The 22,862-nt window shown below is 34.0% G+C and overlaps 1 protein-coding gene across 1 annotated transcript in view; it reads left to right on the forward strand.

The window, feature by feature from the left end:
• Window positions 1-22,862, forward strand: part of LOC145280029 (patched domain-containing protein 3-like) — a 127,879-nt gene that overhangs the window by 15,544 nt on the left and 89,473 nt on the right. Inside the window, exons 3-4 of the mRNA XM_080131689.1 lie at window positions 14,714-14,830; window positions 22,589-22,694. Of these exons, the coding sequence (XP_079987815.1) occupies window positions 14,714-14,830; window positions 22,589-22,694 (223 nt within the window). The remainder of the gene's footprint in view (window positions 1-14,713; window positions 14,831-22,588; window positions 22,695-22,862) is intronic.

Below are 22,862 nucleotides of genomic sequence, written 5' to 3' on the forward strand. Positions count from 1 at the left end.
ATATGAAAAGTCTTTATTAAAGTTTGTGCCTATTTCCATTCTATGGAGGCCAGGCGTGAACACAGACTCCACAATTTTATTATACCATCCCTATTTAAGTTATTCTTATGTACATCTATATCAAAAACACTTGTAAACGTTTTTTTTTAATTTTTAAATTTTTTATTTCCATACTTTGTGGACCAGGCGCGAACGCAGACCCCACAATTTTAATGAACCACTGTTCTGCCAGATCAAAGATACCCATTCTTGTGTCTCGATACATCTTCTATCATTATATGTAATCAGTTTTTTAAAATAGTCAACCATATAGGAGCCTATTCATGATCAGACACACACACATACACACACACACACACACAGCTTTATATTATATATATATATATATATATATATATATATATATATATATATAGTAAGTTATAAAATACACACACACACACATTCAGCTTTATATTATATATATATATATATATATATACATATATATAGTAAGTTATAAAATACACACACACACACACATTCAGCTTTATATTATATATATATATATATATATATATATATATATACATATATACATATATATATATATATATATATATATATATATATAGTAAGTTATAAAATATATATGGCGATTAATCTACACTGAATATTTCGCGTTTTATCCACTCTATTACTCTTCAGGCTTATGCGCGAATTTTGTGGTTGTTTGTCGTTTTTATATACGCATCTTCTATTGAGATTTTAGTTAGCCAATCAGCTTTCTAGTATTCACCACGCCCTTCCTATCAGCCAATGAGCATGCATTTATCGGACAAAGGCTTATTTGACCTCTGGTTGACCTGCTCCTTTGTGTGTGCTCTATTTAGCCTGGATATCTAGTTTCTTGATCTGTTTTAAATCTAGATTAATGTTTTTTTGTTGTTTTTTTATGTTAGTTTATATATAAATATACATATATGTACATATATATACATACATATATGTGTGATCGTTTAAAAAAAATTTGAATAACAAGAAATATTACGTAGGTATGACTTCCTTACATTTCAAAACTCGATATTATGACCACAAAAGTACATTCAACAATAAAAAACACGGTATGAAAACAACGCTAGCAAATAAATACTGGGAACTCAAGGAAAGCGGACATTAGCCGGTAGTCGAATGAAAAATAATAAAACAAGCTACCACGTGTAGGGACCTGGACGACCCATGTAGATTATGCCTTCATGAAAATTTGCTATCCTGTACTTTAAAGAACCCCAACATCTATTAAACTGTAGAAGAGAAATAGCAAACAACTGTGTTCACAAGATAAAATTTACTCTAGGATAGCGATACAAAATAGTTTTAAAACTAACAAAAACAATAGAAAATAAACAAATAAATAAATTAAATAAACATGAATATACATAAACGATCACATACATATGTATGTATATATATATATATATATATATATATATATATATATATATATATATATATATATATATATATGCATATATGTATGTACATATATATTTATATATAAACTAACATAAAAAAACACTAACCTAGATTTAAAACAGATCAAGAAACTAGATATCCAGGCTAAATAGAGCACACACAAAGGAGTAGGTCAACCAGAGGTCAAATAAGCCTTTGTCTGATAAGTTCATGCTCATTGGCTGATAGGAAGGGCGCGATGCATACTAGAAAGCTGATTGGCTAACTAAAATCTCAATAGAAGATGTGTATATAAAAACGACAAACAACCACAAAATTCGCGCATAAGCCTGAAGAGTCCTAGAGTGGATGAAACACGGAATATTCAGTGTAGCTTAATCGCCATATATATTTTATAACTTACTAACTAGCTCTACCTACGTATTGAACACTTTTGAAGTAAATACTTAAAGTTTATGCATAAATTTATATTAATTTTATATGAGTAAATTAAGTAGTTATATATATATATATATATATAATATATATATATATATATATCCTGAGTAACCGGCGTTGCCTGGGTTAACATGAAGTTCCGTTTGAAACACGCCTGCTATACTAATCATTTTCATCATGGGTAATGTGGATACCCCCACAACAATTTCAAAAATAAAAAAACGGATAAAAACATCTAAATGTAATCGCCCCCAAAAAGATATCCTCGTCATTAGATATTTCAGCAGAAGGGATCACTGTCCTAAGAAAACTCACGATTTTGTTAACCTAAAAGAAATAACGTTTATTTAAACGTTAAACATTATTTTAACGTGCATTTATTTTTTTTGTTTTGGTAAATGTGTAGTTTAGCGGCGTAAATTATTTGCCAGACAAAAAAATATAAAACCTATTTATTTTTATATAAAATACATTGTTAGACCAAAGGCTGAAATAAAACCAGGAAAAAATTTCATTTTTATTATTTTTTTATCATTTATATTTATTATTTGAGGCCGCTATATTGCTTTTTAAATTTGGCATTTCTAAGGTCTGGCAGATTGGCCTTTTTAAGCTCTTTCATGAACTATGTTTTTGGCTGCCATATATTTTTTTTTTTTAATAAAAAGCGTAAAAAAGTCCTAATTTGGCCTTAAAAAAGCCAATCTGTCAAACCTAAAAAAGGCCAAATTTTAAATGTTTAAGCGTGCACATTTAGTTTAATAAAAAATGATAAAAAAAACCCATAAAAATGAATGTTTTTTTTTCTTTTATTTCAGCCTTTGGGTCTAATAATGTTTTATATAAAATAGTTTTAATAAATTTTTGTCTGTCAAATAATTTACGCCGCTAAACTACACATTTACCGTTATTTTTTATAAGGGCACTTTTTACTGGCTTTTTTTTTTTTTTGTAAATAAAGGAAATTTTAAATTTGCTTTTTTTTAGGGGGGGTCTTTTCGATTTGCTTTTTATTTGTCGTTTTATGATATTTTGGGTTTTGTTTTGTTTAATAAGCAATATATGATATATATATACCATTAAGATATAGCCCAGATATTCGATATACTGGGGATAATAGCTTTTTTCATACAGTTGGGATGATTTGACTTATAATCTGTATAGAACAGTGTTTGGTTTGTGACATGGTTCCTAAGTGTTAAGAGTTATATCTAAAAAGTTCACCTTCTTACAATTGCTGTCTGTAGTTATTTCTAAATTATGTTCATTAAAAACTAATTTAATATTCTTCCTGGTTCTAGAAATCGTGTACAAATATGAATTTGAGGTGGATAATAGTAGGAGGGCATATCGGGGGGCGGGAGGGTACGAGTGTTCGTTTTAGGACAGATTCAAAAACCACATAGCATCTTTTAAAATCAGACCCAAGAACGAACCTAATAGGGATGGGAATAACAATGGAAACGAGAATAGAACAAAAATAATTATTAAAAACAAAATGAAGAATACAACTGCATTAGGTGATTGGATTAGGGATCTACGTAAAAATAATAAAGAATTCGAACTAAAATGGTCAATAGTGAATAAAGGTGAGAAATATAAACCAAGTAAATCTAAAAGATGTCATCTGTGTTTACTTGAAGCTTATTACGTAGTGAATTCTAAAGTAGAAATTTTTAAACAAAAAATTGGATGCTGTACAAAGTTGTCTTCATAGGAATAAATTCCTACTTTCGTGCCTAATACCTGGCTGAAATAAATTTATAAAGGTAAATCCATGGAATATACTAATAGTAAAGTATAAGGAGAACCATAAATTTAACGGTAAAAATTAGAATAGTGAAATATGTTAATAATTTAGTGGATCTTCAGCTTCACATACTGGAAATAAAATAATTATGACTTTAATAGGGAAAAACAGAAATATATATATTATTTCAATTGGAATTCATAACTGAGATGAATATTATTTTTTAATTTATTGCAGACTATTATCCTCATCTTTCTTAGTTGTTGTTTCACGACTTTTCGGACAACCATTACTCTGGCCTTCGTCAGGTGGTAACCATGATGGGATAGGAACTCCAAATCTCCTAACTGCATTCTCAGCAATTACTGCCAGCCATAGTTGTCTCACCACGTTTTGGCCAAGTAAGCCTCTGGCCAGCTTTGGGTAGGATTGAAACCGCTATCTTCAGGCAATGCACCCCTGGAACTGTAGAACACCAACTGAGAAAGATGAGGATTATAATCCGCAATAAATAAATTAATAAAATAGAAATAGTTTTAATCTAAATAATAGTTATTATCTATAAATATAAAAGCGAAAATGTATGTATGTATGTATGTATGTATGTATGTATGTGTGTGTGTTCGCTTTTTCTGTATGTCTACAAAAGGCTTCTTTCAAAGAAGCGGTCGCTCGCTTAACAACTTGTTAAAACTTTTTATATCACATACAAATCATAATATCTCACAGTTAACAATGAAGCTCGCCTGTCTATTTAATTTGCTCGATTTCGGGAAGATAAATATTCAATATTTGTCGCTCGCCGCATGTGGGTTAGTCTTTCCCTCCCCCCCCCCCGCAGTCAAAACTTGACCTCATTTAAAACGGGCACCTGCTTAATCCAACTAATTAAATAAATTCAAACGGGTTTCCATAAGCATGTCTCGGTGGGGCAATGGTTAACATCACACATTTTTTTTTTCACAACTTTGCCTCAACGGTTCGGGTTCGATCCTCATACTTACTTTTTTTTTAACCCCTCCCCCCAAACACCCGGGCAACGACGGGTACCCCTCGCTAGTGGATAATAAGATTAAATCCTGGTAACTCCAATATCACAAGAAAAGAGAAAAAATATCTAGGAATAATCAAATGTAAGATACTTTTACAGACTAGCTGAGAAGAAGGTAAATTAATTTTTAGTAAAATATAATATTAAAAATAAATGATAAATATAACTGGAATGGGCATCGTGAATGTAAGGTTAGGAATATAATTTTTGTTTTGTAAACTTAAACAAGGACGATTGATAAATAATAAAGTCAAAATATGGAATTCTGCAAATTTAAAACTTGAGACATTGGTGAACGAAAATCAGATATCCAGGGTTATCCCCCTTTAAACACGATAATTTTGAGATTGTATTTTGAAGAGATAAACATCCTCATATTTTTTTTGCTGTTGTTTCACGACGTTTCGGCCAACTATTCCTCTGGCCTTCGTCAGGTGGCCAAAACGTTGTGAAACAAAAACTAAGAAAAGATGAGGATAATAGTCTGGAATAAATAAAATAATAAATAATACTCATCTCAATAATGAATTCCAATTCAATAATATAAATATGATTTTTGTTTTGTAAAATTAAATGAGGATGATTAATAAATACGGAATTCTAAAAATTTGAAACTTGAGATTTTGGTGAATGAAAACAATGAGATATCCAAAGTTATCCCCCTTAAACACGGTATTTTTTAGAGTAGGTCTGGAAACGGTAAACAAAGGAAATTAGAATTTGAATGATAAGACAATGATAAAATTACAAAAATAATTTTTAAATTTTAAATTTTTGACTTAACAAGTATGAAATGTAGATTGATTTTTAATTTAGTAAAAAGATAATTGTTTTAGAATAACCTTTTAATAACAATCCCTTCTCACGAAATAAAACATTAAGTAAAATTAATTAGAAAATCGTGGATGAAATCAAAAGATACAAAACTTTTGGAGATTGAATTGAATACATGTGAGACATATAAATTTAATCGAGGATTTGAAGGTGTCGTCCAGTACTTTGAAAATAAATAAGTTAAATAAATCATTTAGGAAAAAAATTTAATAGGTTAGAAACACACGGAGGACTAAGGTAATATAAAGATAAAGAATTAGCTGGAATTTAAATCTAAAAAATAAGAATACGAAAATAGGGCGATTCATAAATTCCATTGCTATCGGAAAATAATTAAACAAAAAACATGAAGAGAGAGGTAGGTTCAACTGCTTGGTACCATAAATAATAGGATCAAAATCTGTTCAGATATATATTATTCAGTGTTTTTTTTTTTTTTTAACCGCCTGATGAGATGCCATTCTGGAATATTTTGGAATGACAAAGTTTGAAATTGTCCGAATGGTGTCGAAACAATTGTTGCATTCATGAAAAATACACAACATGATTCTTTGAAATCTTTATACGAATGCTCGATTACAGAAACTGATAAGCATGATGCTTAATATTTGAGTCGAGTTACGTTGACTTAAGTTTTTATTGGTATATGTACATTGCCGATTGTTGACATATTTTAATTTATTACATTTTTGGATGAAGAATTAGCTGAAATTTAAATCTAAAAAATAGGAATACGAAAATAGGGCGATCCATAAAATTAAAAAATTTTTTTAAAGATGTATAGAGGGCATGGCTCAGAGGCTAAGAAATAAGGGTGGAGCGTTGTATGTTTTTTTCCATTCTAGCTGATGGCACTCAAGTCATATATATATTTCAAATTTTTATCTCACTATCATATATTAGGTTCAATATAATAATCGATAGAAAATTGTCTTTATAATAATAAATATGTAATCTGCATGAATTGTACTATCATATTTAAGCATATATTATGATTGAGCAATGCCAGACGGCCAGCTTGTGTTGCATGGGTTCGAATCTCTCGACAGGCGTTAATCGTGACACCCTGCACTGATGATTACCGAAAGGATGAAACACTAGTGTCTGTAGGTATTTAATTATTATAGTAAATAATTACGTCAGTCCCTTTAAGAAACTTGTTTCTTATCGTTGAGCACTTTCATTATAATATTAATAACTACATTTTATTTCAGTATTTAATTTATGTATTTCTGTTGTATTAAATGCTAGCTTTTTTTTTTTTTTTTCTCGTCCATAAATGTTTATCTACCAAGTTGATCTTAAATATTGTATAATCAATCCATTATATTATCATTTTCAGTCCCCCACCCCTAATTTCTGGCTCCCATCTTATCTCGCAATTACTTATAACGTCACCAACTAACTTCGGAAGAAACCCTCCCCCCCCCCATCTGCTTTTCTTTTATATCATAAGTTTCTTAAAGCGTGACTAGTTAAAGTTCAGAATAAAATCACGCTTTCTCTTAACGGTTAATTTAAAAAAAAAAAAAAAAAAAAAAAAAAATCTTCTGAACGCTATTAAAAGTTAAATTCTTCATTAGTTTGCAGTTTGGAGACGGAAGCGTTGTTGTGATAAGTGATTTTCTTTACTAATTCGCACTTTTTATTTTTAGATTCAAATATTAATAACTACATTTTATTTCAGTATTTAATTTATGTATTTCTGTTGTATTAAATGCTAGCTTTTTTTTCTCGTCCATAAATGTTTATTCATCTACCGAGTTGATTGCAAAAATAGATTACCTAATTGTACTCATTTTTAGTTCGTGAGAGGGGAATCTATCACCATACTTTCCCTTAAACACGTCTGTTGGACTTTTATTAAGTACAATACTTAATAATTTTTTTTTTTTTTTTTTTTAAATTGAGAGTAGAAAACGCATTGTGGATGCGTTATCGGCAGCTCCTGTTACTCTCGCTTCTTCTTATTTGTCCCTCAGTCCTCATTTTTTAATGAGTGATTTTTCTGACAAAGGGAGAAGAAAAAGCTGTTTTCTAGGTTGGCAGTATTTTGCGCGAACAGTTGGCAGAGTTGGTCGAAATTTTCTGTTTCTATGTCTATCCTTGTAGCCATGTTACTAGTAAGGGTGCTGGAGGTAAACGTTTTGTCTGGGCTGACGTTATCTGCCTGATAGTCAGGGACCCGAACCTTGGATTAACCACTAAGGAGGCTGTCCTATCAGCAGGTGCAAAGTACTGGGGCTGCTGTATTGCCATTTGGTGAATGGAATCTGGACCATGCAGTAGCTTCTGGTGGGGCCTCTCGATGCCATACTAGTGGGTAATTGTTACGGCTTTACCTTATCATTTGCTACAAAAAAAAAATTCTTCGTTTTTTTTTTCTCTCTTAGTTTCCCCTCTCTGTCCTGCTCTAAGTAAATCTGACGACCTAGTCCACAAATTCCAAAATTTCATCATGACAAGTTTCAAGAAAAAATACACAATTAAACCCGGTTCTCCAACTTCCAACGTAGACACCTACTACCATGTCTCCTTCTCCAACATCAGGGGTCTTCGTTCTAACCTTCCAGAGGTTGAAACCCAATTACAGGAGACTAAACCAGACCTTTTATTTTTAAGTGAAACTGGCATTGGACAGGCTATTTCCCTAGAAGAGTTTGCAATTACAGGATACTCTAACTTAACTTCTAAATCTGACCCCCAAGATCGCCATGGGCATGGAATATGTGCCTATATTAAAGATAGCTTTCCATGTGGGAGGGACATCTCCAGGGAAGATCCTAACTTACCCTATATGTGCTTCCGGGTTGCTTTAGCTCACACTACTGCATTTATATTTACTCTCTATCGCCCCCACAACAGCGGAGTTACTATCTTTCAAAGCATATCTGAGAAAATTGACCAAGTCCTTTCTACTTATCCTTCAGCTAACATTCACGTATGTGGAGACTTCAATGTTCACAACGTCGAATGGTTGACCCACTCAAACAAGACCGATGATGAGGGGAGGTTCTGTCATGATTTCTCCATTGCCTATGACCTCACTCAGATTGTTCAGGAACCTACCCGTGTGCCCGATAATGACGGCCAGTATGCGAGCCTACTAGACCTTTTTCTCACAACTTGCCCAGAACTATGTTCAGTTTCTGTTCTGTCGCCTCTTGGATCTTCCGACCACTCTGTTGTATCAATTAAGATAAAAATGAAATGTAATAAGTCCCCAGACGTACCTCTTCATCGTACAGTATATCGATACACTAAGGCTGACTGGGATAGCTTCCGTACATTTATATCTGATCTACCTCTGCATTCCATGTTCAAAAAGGATGTGTCCTCTATAGTATTAGACCTGACTGAATGGTTAATTGTAGGTATTGACCATTTCATACCCTCTAAAAAGTTTCAGCAAAAACCTAACAGCCAGCCATGGTTCTCTCCAGAATGTGCTGTTGCCATTGCGCACAGAAATCACTTTTTCCACTGCTTCAAACATAATAGATGTATGGAAACTAAAGCCGTTTTCAGGACTGCCAGCAACTATTGTAAGAAAGTAATAAGGAACGCAAGAGAGTTGTATGCTCAATCTGTTATGTCCAAAGTAGCTGAGCAGCGGCTTGGTTCCCACCAGTTTTGGCAAATAGCAAACAGAATCCTGAACAGAAGCGTGTGCTCCATCCCAACTATTATCAATGGACCTGAGGTAATCTCGTAAGCATCAGACAAAGCCAAACTCTTTGTCAAGAACTTTGCAGCTAATTCTACCCTTTGCGACCAAGACCGCCAACCCCCAATATTTCCTCCTGTATCAGAAAACACGCTATGTGATATACGTATATCTGTACGTGATGTTGCCAAGCTAATCAAAAACCTTGATTCGAGTAAAGCAACTGGCCCTGATGGTATTCCAATTATAGTACTCAAAAAACTTCAACCTGAACTAGCGCCCATACTTACAAAACTGTTTAAACGTTGTCTTAAGGAGAATAGTTTCCCATCTCCCTGGAAAATCTCATCAGTATGCCCTGTATTTAAGAATTCAGGTGATCGCTCATCCCCCTCTCAGTACAGGCCAATAAGTCTCCTGTGCGTCATGAGTAAGTTGCTAGAATCTGTGTTAAATACAGAAGTAATCAACCATCTCAACAAAAATAACCTTCTTAGTGACACTCAATATGGTTTCCGTTCTGCTAGATCTACAGCAGATGTCCTTACAGTTATATCGCATAGGATTAGCAAATCTCTCGACGGTGGCAATCTTTCTAGGGCAATTGCTCTTGACATATCTAAAGCCTTTGATGGGGTATGGCATAAAGGTTTACTTCATAAGATCGCTAGCTATGGTATAGCTGGAAAAGTCTTCTCAATTATTAAATCATTTCTTTCTGATAGGTTCATAAGAGTAGTAGTTGAGGGGCAAAAATCAGAAGCTCACAGTATTAATGCCGGTGTCCCTCAGGGATCCATCCTGGGCCCAACTCTTTTCCTGATCTACATTAATGATCTTCCAAATCATATCCTTACATCATTTGTAGACATTTATGCTGACGACACTACCATTTTAGGTACCACATCTAAGACAGTAAACGACCAAGTTCTCTCCAATTCTCTCTCCTCTGATCTTGAGCATGTAGTACAATGGGGAAAGGAGTGGCTGGTTACTTTTAATGCATCTAAAACCAAGCTTCTCTCTTTACATCATCAACATTCTAATCCACATTTGTCATCAATTGAAATGAATGGCTCTCGTCTTCAGGAGGCCTCAAGTTTTGACAAGCTTCTGGGCTTGACCATTACTCCTGATCTTAAATGGAACACGTATATCAAATCTGTTGCCAAGGCCGCTGGAAAAATCGTGGGATCTTTCTATCGATCCGGTAGATATCTCACTGCTGATGCTATTCTCTATCTATATAAGAGCCAGGTACGTCCAAGGATGGAATACTGTTGCCACATCTGGGCAGGAGCTGCTAGAAAGGACTTGTCCTGCCTTGATAGAGTTCAAAATAGACTTCGTAGCCTCGTAGGAGATGTCCTTTTCTCCTCCTTGCAACCTCTATCTCACCTCTGATGTATCGTTATTTTCATGGAAAGTGTTCAACTGAGCTTGAATCTATGGTCCCCCCTCGCCAAACTTTCACAAGAAACACTCGTCTAGCTGTAAACACTATCAATAATTTCCCCCACTCTTTATCTGTGCCTAAACCTAAACGTAGATTCCATGAACAAAGCTTCTTTCTTAGAACTGCACGCCTGTGGAATTGTCTTCCGTTTTCCTGCTTTCCGGCTGACTACAATATGGTTGTGTTCAAGTCTAAAGTAAATAAGTTCTTGATGAGCCGTTCCATATAAGTTATCAAATTTACCAAATTTTCTATTACTAATGATTACTATATTGACCAATTTCTACTGTACACTCTTTAACCCTTATCCTTGAGTGGCCTCTGGGCCTTGATAATGTGGTGATGCCTTTGTAAAAAAAAAAAAAAAAAAAAAAAACTTTCAGTTGTAATAAAGTCAGTCAACTTAGCTCAGATGCATAGATCGTCATATAATGATTTGATCACTCTGACTGCCATTAAAAGCATTTAATAAGAATAAATGTTTAATTTCAACAGTATCTCTCGTGGTTGACGGTAGCTGAATGGTTCGGATCCTTGCTAATGAAACCAGACATGACTTCTGTTGTCGTGGTTCATTGTGACAACCTGCACTGATGAAACATTAGTGTCTGTAGGTATTTAATTTATATAGTAAATAATTATATACATATATCATTACAGCAGGAACTAAAGCTAGTTGGATTTCTGTGTATCTCAGACAAGAGGGTCTTTGAGTCTTGAGCTAATGGACTGTTTATGTCCGGTTGGAAGGTATAATTTTTGTTTTTTTTGTTTGTTTTTTTGGTGAGCTTTTTGTGTTTCTTTTTACATTTTTAGCATAGCATAGCATAGGGTTATCCTTTTATTTAAATAAAAAAGAAAACTTTATTATAATTCTTGCTCAAGTGATTACGTGATTTCGTTATTTAATAATTAGGTTGGTGCAAAAATAATATCGTTTTTTAACATGAAGTTGAACGTCAAAAAACGACATTATTTTTGCACCAACCTAATGCATCCTTTTATTTATTTATTTATTTATTTATTTGCATTTGGCCTCTTGTCTCGAGTGGTTATTGGTGTAAAATTCAGTTGAATAAAACCTTGACACGATCTTTCTTCTCTCGTCTTCATTACATTAGTGAGGAATTTCAATTGGTTAACCTATTTTTAGTTTAGATCAACATTCATTATATACCTGTATTTAGTCATCTCTTGATATTTTTTTTACCTCAGTCACGCTTTGTGACTTTAGTGTTTTTATTTGTACTTTATGAGTAGAGAGTTCGGTTCATTATCCCTTAAATATGTTTGACAGTTTTTTATGTATGTTTTTTTTCAAATTCATGTTGATGATGAAAGTTAGACAAAGGAGTTTGAATGTTGGAATCTTGGGAAGGATACAATCAACCATGGTAATTGGTACTTAGAAATGCTTCCTATAATTGTTAAAGAAAAAGAGTTTTGTAATCATCCATTTGTTGTTGTTGTTGTTGTTGTTGTTGTTGTTTTCATCCAATGCCAGTAGGTGCAGGTTAAACGTGAACAAATTTTGATTGCCAGATTTCTTGGTCGACCACTGCAGCAACCAGCTCAGTTCCTACCAGACTAGTTTCCTCTTCAATAATGGATTTCAGTGTTACACATGGAGTCCAACTCTCTCTTTTGCGGCTAGAGTCCAAAGTAGGAATTTTCCTGCTGGTTCATCACGGCAACTAATATGACCGGCAAGTGCTAGACGTCTCTGTCTCACAATATTGGAAATACGAGGTAGGGAACCGTACAATGACTTGTTTGTTGGGTGACTTTTCCAGGATATGTTGGAGGCAAGTTGAAGCATTCTTGTATATTTACTATCGAAATGTTTTCGGCGTGATATGCTTAGCATCCATGATTCTGAACCGAACAGAAGGATTGACTTTATGCAGGCTTTGGTCTTGGGTTCTTTCTTGATTTTCATACTTTCTCTAAAGAATGAAATGCACTCCATGCTAGTGTGATCCTAACATTCATATCATGTTCGCTTTCGTAATAGCCTCCCAGGTATTTGAAGTCGTCAACACAGTCAATTTCTGATCCATCCGGTGAAAGCAACGGTGTGTCAAAAGATTGATTTAGATGCATGTATATTGTTTTTGGAGCATTAAGAAACAGCCCAACGTCTTGACTTGTTTCAGAAGATTTTGAGAAGACTCAATACAATCCTCAAGGAGTGCAATATTGTAAGCAAAGTCCAAGTCCGCTAGCATTTGAGCAGGGTGTCTATTGCTACGGCATTGTTTCAAAGTAAGGCCATCACTACTGGTGATTGATGCGTGAAGCACATGATGGAGATTTTAAAAGATTTTTGAAGTGATTTTCCCATGTTTTGAGTTAGTCATCACCTCTGATAAATATGGTACTCCTTGACTTTTTCCCAGATAATGATTTCACCAGATTTTTTTTTTTAACAAAGGAATCACCACTTATCAAGGCCAAGAGGCCACTCGAGGATAAGGGTTAAAGAGTGTACAGTGGTCAAAAGGACAATATAGTAATCGTTAGAAGTGTAAATTTGGTAAATTGGATTACTTAAGGGGAACGGCTTATCAAGAACTTGTTTACATTGGACTTGAAGACAGCCATATTGTAGTCAGCTGGAAAGCAGGTAAACGGAAGAGAGTTTCACAGGTGTGCAGCTCTTAGAAAGAAGCTTTGTTCATGGAATCTATGTTTCGGTTTAAGTACAGATAAAGAGTGGGGGGAATTATTGATAGTGTTTTCAACTAGACGAGTGTTTCTTGTAAAAGTTTGGTGAGGGGGGATCATAGACTGAAGCTCAGTCGAACACTTTCCATGAAAATAACGATACATCAGAGACAAACTCACAACATCTCTTCTGTGAGATAGAGGTTGCAGGAAAGAAAAAAGGGCATCTCCTATAAGGCTACAAAGTCTATTTTGAACTCTATCAAGGCAGGACAAGTCCTTTCTAGCAGCTCCTGCCCAGATGTGGCATAAATACTCCATCCTTGGACGAACTTGGCTCTTATATAGATAGAGAATTGCATCAGCAGTGAGATATCTACTGGATCGACCATTTTTCCAGCGGCTTTGACAACAGATTTGATGTACGTGTTCCATTTCAGATCAGGAGTAAAGGTCAAGCCCAGAAGCTTGTCAAAACATGAAGCCTCCCCAAGACGAGAGCCATTCATGTTGCCTTACTTTATTTATTATCTACTATTATATAAAAGAAACTTTGTGTATGTATGAGTTCGTTTCCTATGGACTCGAAAACAGCTGGACCGATTTTTATGAAATTTCACACAAACATTCTTTATGTGCCTGGGGGTGTTCTTAGATAAGTTATGTATCAGAATGTCTGCAATAAGTTTCGATGATTGACGATCAAAATAATCCGATGAAAGAAGGAGAAGCAATTTTGACCAAAGTTAACACCTTACACAGCCTAACATCACAAGTGCATTTCAGAAGTTTTGCTACCACATAAGTCGAAAGGCTCAACAGTATGTTCTTTGATATGACAGGGGTGCAGTTGAAATCAGTGTTTCTGTTTAAAGCACAATTTGAACTATGATACTTGACTTTTGCATTTTAAACGTTAATTCAAACTGTTATATATAAAAAATAATTTTATAAAATCAGCAGTAGTTTCTTAGTTTCTCTACAGTGCAATGTAAATTACAGTGTATTGTGGACTAAGTCACTATGGGGAAGCATGTGATGCTTCCCCTCGGTGCACTGCAGTGTGTCCCTAACTAGAGCAGGCAATCAATCAATTTCATTGAAAAATGATCGATTTCACTGATTTTGATGACAATAAAAACATGAGAGTGTGAAAAATTTGTTGATCATCATTCAATGCTGGGCAACGTCGAATCTCCCTGCCAGTTTAAAAATAAACGTGAAATTATAAAAATAATCAATAGATAATTAGATGTAATAAAATTAAAAATCGATTAAATGGAAAAATATTTGACGTTCAAAATTCTCCATTAAATTTATTTATAAAGTATCTTTGTGACGTTTCTCGTGATTCCAGTGTTCATATGTTTTCTTCATTTCTTTGTTGTATTGCAGGGGTTTGGTGAAAATGAGATCCCTGCTCGAAATCTGGAATTTCAATGAAACGATAATCTATAACCTGACCACTGAAGATATCCTACGAGACATAAACCGCTATGAAGAAAAATACAAGTGAGTTTAGAGTCTTCGGTGCTTCCATATTATAATAGTGAAAAAAAAAAAAAAATTGAATTTCAAGTAAAATAATTTCTATCTACGTAATTATCAGGTCTCAAATAGTAACATATCAAAAAATTACGAAAAACAATAAACTATAAAATTAATTATTTATGAAAAAAGACATTTGTAAAATCTAGCAATTTGGTTTCAAAATCTACCGATCTGAATTGGAGAATTAACAGGGGAGGTAATTAAGTCTTGACTTTCTCGGAAATCTTACGCCAATTTTGGAAAAGTAATTTAGGTAAGTTTTGCAAACAATTAAGAAAAATTTTTTTTCAAAATTTCGCAAATTATGTATATATGTTATGCTTATTACTGTTTTCTGAATAAATTCTGTCTGCGACAAATTATTTCAACTGAGTTACTTCCCCCTTTGCTTACGTCACGTGACCCAATATGTCCGACCCAACATGTAATTTTATCGAATTGTTTATAACTTAATAGGAACAGTTTTTCTACCTTGTCGTTTTTCATAATTTTTGGATATTTTTGTTATTTGAGCCCTGACAATTACGTAGGTACCGTTTGAAATTCAATATTTTTTCGTTATTATAATATAGAAGCACCGATTTTTCTTATTCTCCTCCAGCTTTCTTTTTCCTCTCTTTCTTTCTTGATATTTTTCCTCCTTCGTCATTCTTTTGTTGTGTTTTGTTCTTATCTAAACTATGTTATCTAACTGCTTACTTAACGGACTATTGTCTTCAGATTCTTTAATGTCTATTTACTTAACGGCCCATGACTCGTCTAGTAGCCATGGGTATGTGTGTGTGACACACATAGTACTTATACACATGACAACATACCTGTCTGCTGCTGGTCACTTATGGGGAATTCGCCAACCGTCCTTAGAACCTGCTGTAACAAAAACACTTCAAGACAGGGAACCAAGACGATGCATGTTTTTATTATATGGTTAATTCACTCCCAGGCATTCTGTCAGCAGAAATGGAGTGACCGATGATCTTTAGTTTGTGGGTTCTTTATTTGAGACCGTCACCTCCCTCATGGGGAAACCTTCTTAACCCATCTTGCTTGTGCAGAATCTCGAATCCAACTCACTAAACTTAACTCAATGATACTAGTGCACTTATTGATCTGTGCTGAAATAATAACTTTTTTTATTTAGAAAGCCATTCTTAACATGGGGAGAGGAGGGTGTTTTGTACCTACTCTGTACTTTAACCTTACAATTTAATAAAAAAAAAAAAAAGATATCATAAAGCTTTAATTAAACTTGAAAATACTATTTAAAAAAATAACGCAGATCAATAAGTGCAATAGCACCAAAACAACTTTTTCTTTAATCTTTTTTTAATCTCAAAGAAAAAAAATAATAATACTCATATTGTTACATACATACAATTGGGGGCACCCAGCTTTGCCCGGTCGTAAAACATTCTTAAATATGATATTTTAATTTGTCCAGATTTCATATATATTATTATAGAGTCGTGATTTCAAAAGTAAAAATAAAAAGTAATTGGGTGCCATCAGCTAGAATCGAAATTGAACTGTAGCATTCAAAGCTAATGACGTTATCACTGTACCAACGTGACACGCATATGAACTAATTAAAAATAAACTAAGATGAATGTACAAAATGTATAATGATTTTTTTTCATCTTGACCAATTTTTGACTACTTAAAAACTATTTTTGACACATCCAAACCCTCTGAACAAGGCACTTGGGAGTGCTTGAGTGCCACATATGCCAATGCAATTCGATTGGGTCGACCTTGATCTGATGGGTTGAGGGTACAGGATTGACAGTTCCTGGCTGCTGTTTCCGACTGGTAGTTCAGGAGCCCTAACTCTTTGGTAGCGTTTAGAGCAGCTGCTCCATCAACAGTTGTACAATATCGGGATGTTTGTAGTGCCATGTCGCATATGGAAAGGGACCCTGCACTCATCTCTGGTGGGCTTTTCTGAGGCCACAATCCTAGTTGATGAAAGGTCAGCTGATGGTGTACTTGTGCTGCATGTCTGGTATTCTGCATAACTATTTGTCCAGCACCCCCTTACCTAAACTGATGTGAACCGAGATCTTACTGCCCAACTCCATACATAGTACCCCAGTAGCTTATGTCCCTGATAGTAGGCCCCTACACCAAAGTGGCAATGTGCCTTGTTTGGGGTGAAAACAGACAGACAGACAGACAGACAGACATAGTGAGTTTTATAAATTAGACTATTCAAGAAACGATTCTCAAAGGGTTTTAACAGATTCCTCCTGGAGTACATGTGCTTTTCTAATTTTACACAAAGGTTCTAATTTAGAATTCTGCTAATTTAGAATTCTGCTAATTTAGAATTCTGCTAATGTACAATTCTGCTAATGTACAATTCTGCTAATTTACAATTCTGCTAATTTACAATTCTGCTAATGTACAATTCTGCTAATTTACAATTCTGCTAATTTGATGTTCGCTTGTAATTGTTTGTGATGTTGATGCTTGGATCTTGTTTAGCATGTCAAAGTATCGCTGTAGTGTTTTCATTTTTTTTTATTGTTACTAAAGAATAAAGAGTGAACGAAACTGGTTGTTTTCATAGTTAACAATACATTCTTTTGATGTATGTTGCTTATAAATCAAATTTTATGAGTAACGGAAGGGCAGCCGTGTTGGCCATCAATTTTTAAAACAATCTAAAAAAATAAAAGGGAGCTAATTCAATAATTCAAGCTTGTGAGATTTATGTTGTAATTCTCTTGAATTCCTATTAATCGCTTAAAAATTATTTTCCTTATAAAAATAAAACTACTTGATCAATTTGCGTGATTTTTGGAATCTGGTATTTTTGTTCTGTCATGGCTACATACATCATGCAGATTTTTCTTTCTTTTTTTAAAGTATAGGGGAAATTCAGTAAAAGAACCAAAAACTGAATAAATAAAATAAAAATAACCTAAACCTTTTAGCTAAAAAGTTATTCCATTTTTTTTTTTTTTTTTTTTTGTAAATTATACCAACCATTTCTTCTGAACATTTTGTTTCCAAAGTTGAAAGGTTTTTTCAGACGTGGGAGGCGGAGGCGTGTATCGAGTTAGAAAGATAGTATTATGGGTTGATGCTGACACACCTATTGGTTGATATTTCGATGATATAATGTGAATGGCTAAAATATGTGAGCAAATTAGAGAAATTTTTTTTAAATCTCAGAGAAAAAAAAAATCCAAATACTTTTACAGTGTTTAAAGGTTTCTTCAGTTACATCACATTTATTGCAACCTCCTCCTCTGCGGATATGATATTATGTAACATCAATGGTTTATTGAATTAAGTTTCCTTTTGACTAATAAAGTGATATATGTTTGGAGGAGTATTATAAAGCTATTAGAATACAAGAAATGAAAACTTACCAGTGTTGATAAAGGAAGGCAAAAACAACTCATATTCTATATATTTATATAATCTCACTTGATTAGTCAAAACTCCTACACTGTGATTTAATGTACGTGACCGTGATTCCTAATATATTTCAAGGTAAAAACTCTTTATCAAAATGTAGGTGTTTCAAATGTCTTGAAATCCATGTGGGTATATATGTTTGCTTCAAAGCAATGCCACTTCAAAAGCGATGTGGTTAGGATTATGCAACTCTTGCTTCACTATAGACTCCCTGCACAGACACCTTTACAGGGAGTATCCATTGTCTCTTAAGACTGAAAGAAGGCCTTTGGTATAACAGCATTGGGACAACAGTTTGGAAATGGAGAGTTATGATGTCAGTCATTAGTTAAGTGTACCTATTTACAATGCCTCCCCACGGGACAGAGTTAGACACTAGGGTCGTTTTTTAATGTGGAGAAAAGGAACAAAAATAAAAATTGTCTCAGTCGGGAAGGATTTTCCTCCACTGACAGAGAACAAGAAACTGAAGTGCAGCATCTGAAGAACAGCTACTACACTTTGATCTTGACCCGAAGACTCGAGATAGAGGTTCAGTTTGAGTCATGGCTAGTTAAGCTCAAAGAAGTTTAAAAAAAACTGGGACCGGAAGAAGTAAAAGAAGTAAAAATTGAGAAATTAATGTTTATATGAGGAGAAATTACGGTTAGAAATAGGGTTTGTAAGAAAATATAGAAAATAAAGACTAAAGACACAAACATCAGCAGGCAAGGTTTTGTCCTCCCTATTTTGGGATGCTCAAGGCGTTTTGCTCAGTGATTATATTGAAAAAAAGAAGAATCATCAATAGCGAATTTATATATACTATTAGTGCATTTGAAGAAAGAAACCGCCAAAACAGACACAAATAAAGAAGAGAAAGGTGCTCTTTCACCATGTCACAAGTCGATCATAATGATGGTAAAATTACATGAATCACACATTAAATTGCTTTCATAATCACCCCATTCTCCAGATATGGCATCCAGTAACTATTAGCTGTTTGCAGACCTATGTCCCAGATAGTAGCCCCTTACATCGAAGTGGCACTGTGCCTTGTTTGGGGTGAAAATGAAAAAAAAAAAAAAAAATTAATAATAACTCGAATAGACAACGTACAAATATAAAATGAGTTATTATTGGAAGTGAACAATGCAAAAGGTAGTTACAAGTCAGTAACAGGCTTGTAACGTGCATTCCCCACATAGTTGTTATTAATATACTACTTGGAATAATTATTTGTATTGTGACATGACGAGAATGCATATTAGTATTTCATAACAATCATGTAAATATTAATTTAAAAAAAATGTGATGTTGAGCGAATGGGTTTGAAACAGAGTAGGAAGAGAAAGGGAAAGCAAAAAGAACCGTGAATAAAGTTTATTTTCTAGAACTGTAGAACACAATACCGCAGAGCTGCTTCCCAGCAGACTGATTGTTTTCAAGTCTAATGTAAACAAGTTCTTTTTGCGCTGCACTTTTAAATAGTCAAACCCCACACAAATTCCACCATTATCCATCATTTTGGTGTTATCTCACAGTCTATACAACACTTATTAACCCTTATCCTCGAATGTCCCTTACACCTTAATAAGTGGTGACCCTCTAGTAAAAGTTATATATATAGTATAGGATTATTAGGTTGGAGACTCTTTTTTCTTTTTTTCTTTTTTAAACTCTTTTTAACCCCTTCCAAAGGCTACCTAGTTGTTAACTTAATTGACCGCCAGAAATTTAAATGTAATGTAAACAGACATCTCTCCACTCAACTCCCCACACTCCCCTGTTAAACATGATCCCATCCCAAATAGTAGCCCATAACAACCAGGTAGTCTTGGGGAGGGGGAGTGAAAAAGAGTTTAAAAAAGAAAAAAAAGAAAAAAGAGTTTAAAAAAGAAAAAAGAAAAAAAGAGTTTAAAAAAGAAAAAAGAAAGAAAGAAAAAGAAAAAAGAGTTTAAAAAAGAAAAAAGAGTTTAAAAAAGAAAAAAAAGAGTTTAAAAAAGAAAAAAGAAAAAAAGAGTTTAAAAAAGAAAAAAGAGTTTAAAAAAGAAAAAAAGAGTTTAAAAAAGAAAAAAGAAAGAAAGAAAAAGAAAAAAGAGTTTAAAAAGAAAGAAAGAAAAAACAAAGTCCCCACCCTAGTAATCCTGCACTATCAACCAAACTCTAGCACCTGTCCTATTGCCACAATATTGCATTGCTGTGCTTATTTTACAAATATTTTAATGAAATGTGCTCCAACGAACTTGTAGTACTTATGCCATCTCAGCATAAATATGCCTGACTAACTCGCCAAGCACCAAAATCCCACCTCTTCACTGTAGAGGTCACTAGATGCTGCAAAGATTACTTCCCTTAAACTTCTAAGCTTTAGAATTCTCTCCGAGTCTCTTGCTTTTCTGACTGTATTGACATGCTTTTTGTAGATTGATTTTTCTTTGGATTTAGTTTTCAATATCACTTCTCCATTGGAACCAAATCTCTTTCCCTGGTGTGGGACTATTTTGCTGTTTATCAGGGATATTTACATCGAGGGGGTGCAAGGGCTTGTAGTTCATCAGAGCACCTACTATTTAAAATACTTGTAAAACAGGCAGAGGGGTGCAACATTTCATCGATGGGACAGAAGCTGAAGCCTAGCTGACAGTTCGGGATCTATTAGGTTGACAACTCACTTTTGAACCCTGTCTAGGAGTGAGAGACTATTAGCAGATGCATCAACCCAAATGTGGCAATAGTGGCCTTATAGAGATACAGGATACTTTCAGGCATAAGAAACTTTTTAACACGGTAGAGAGAGTCCACCTTCTTCCTTGGCCATGCCGTTAATGTATTTGTTCCAACTCATGTTCCCTGTGAATGTTAAGCTGGGGAGTTTAAACGAAGTACTTTCAGGTAATGTATTATTAGCCATGGCTATTGGTGATTGAGAAGGTTTCTTGTAATTATTAAAAGAAAGAAGCTTAGTTTTGGCAGCATTGAATATTACCATCCATTTTTGTCCTCCATTTCATGTTCAGATAACAAAACAAAATAGTGTTCGAAAATAGAAAATAGTTTAAAAGACGGTGTTGAAAAAGAGTTTTTAAAAAGTGAATGTTTTTTATATTATGTTAGATGGAGCAGATCTCATCTTCATAAAACGATGCTATTTAAAAAAAAGAATGGTTCTTTATTCTTAAGTTATCTCCCTTGATCAAAACAACATTTTGGGAAAGCAGTTATGTGCCCTTGCAATGTAGACCAACCAACAACTGGAAAACATTCCATGGATGCTTGCTTATATCTCCTAATTTTAAAAGTAATTTCTTTTCAGTTGTATTCAAGCATGTATAATAAATAATTATCTTTGTTGATTCACGTAGAATCGTTTTCATCCAAATTATTTCTTCATATTTGTGCCTTACCATTCACAAAATAACACTTTATTTCACTGATTGCTAGGATGAGATTCTTTAAACAGTTTCTGTTGTTGTTTTTATCTTTTCTAACAAGTCATGAGAAATCACCATCCTTCTTTCTTCAAGTCTTTACCTGTAACATAGTTGTTACACGTCTACACTCGGAACTCAAATGTTGTATGCAGACAGTAGCAAGAAAACAAAGACGAGAAAAGAATTTTACTTGCTTTTTTTAGTTGAAACAACAGACATTTATTTACAGGTGCTTCCAGAATAACGCCATGTCTCTTGTTCTTCTTGTACTTCGAGGTGCTTAACAAGACTCTGCTGTGTCGAACACGTGGTACTCTGTCTTTTTCTGGCCATGTTTAGGACACGTCTTTCCCTATCGCTCTCAGCCCAAGTGTGTAACATGTTTACTTCTGTCCTTCTTGGCCACACTTTTCTGCCATAGATGTAGAAAGTGGATGTACATTTTTTACTTCTTGAAAATGGGGGTTGTCCCCAAAAATATTTGAGGGAATATACCATTTACAGTCAGCTGAATAAATATCAATTGAACTCTTTGAATTATTTATTTATTTCCAACGACTGAATAATTCCTGCATTGACAAGCCTTCAAACACACCTTTTATCCGATAAACAATGCTTCAAGCAACCTATGACATACTTCTTTCTTTTTTATAATCTTTTTCTTTCTTTCTTCCTTGCTGTGACGTCACTTCGCACACGGCTCAATCGTTGCTGTTGTTATACGTGTGTCTGCACTCTGTTACATACAAAATACCACTTTATTTCATGTTAAAAATTTTTTTTTTTAATTTAATAATTTAAACTTTTAATGATTTATTTTGTAATTTTCTTTACAGATTTTCATGCTAATTATTATTTATTCATCTTTTTTTTTTTACAGAAATTTACTTGGCAATGTGATTGCAGAGGTGATGAAAGATGACAGCGGATTTATCACTGAAGCTAAAGTAACGCGCCTGAAATATCAATTTGCTTATACTTCTGATGTAAGTAATATACAATATGCAGACACCCACTCACACATGCGCACATACACACATATGCCATAGTCCTTGAGCCCCTGGAGGGGCATAGGCCATCTACAACTTTTGTAGATGTTTTTGTAGCGAGGAGTTCTTTTTACAGGGTGAAGGTGCTGGCCTCACACCCAACCT

This window comes from Euprymna scolopes, chromosome 7, assembly GCF_053919585.1.
Source record: "Euprymna scolopes isolate OS-2025 chromosome 7, ASM5391958v1, whole genome shotgun sequence".
NCBI classification, from domain to species: domain Eukaryota; kingdom Metazoa; phylum Mollusca; class Cephalopoda; order Sepiida; family Sepiolidae; genus Euprymna; species Euprymna scolopes.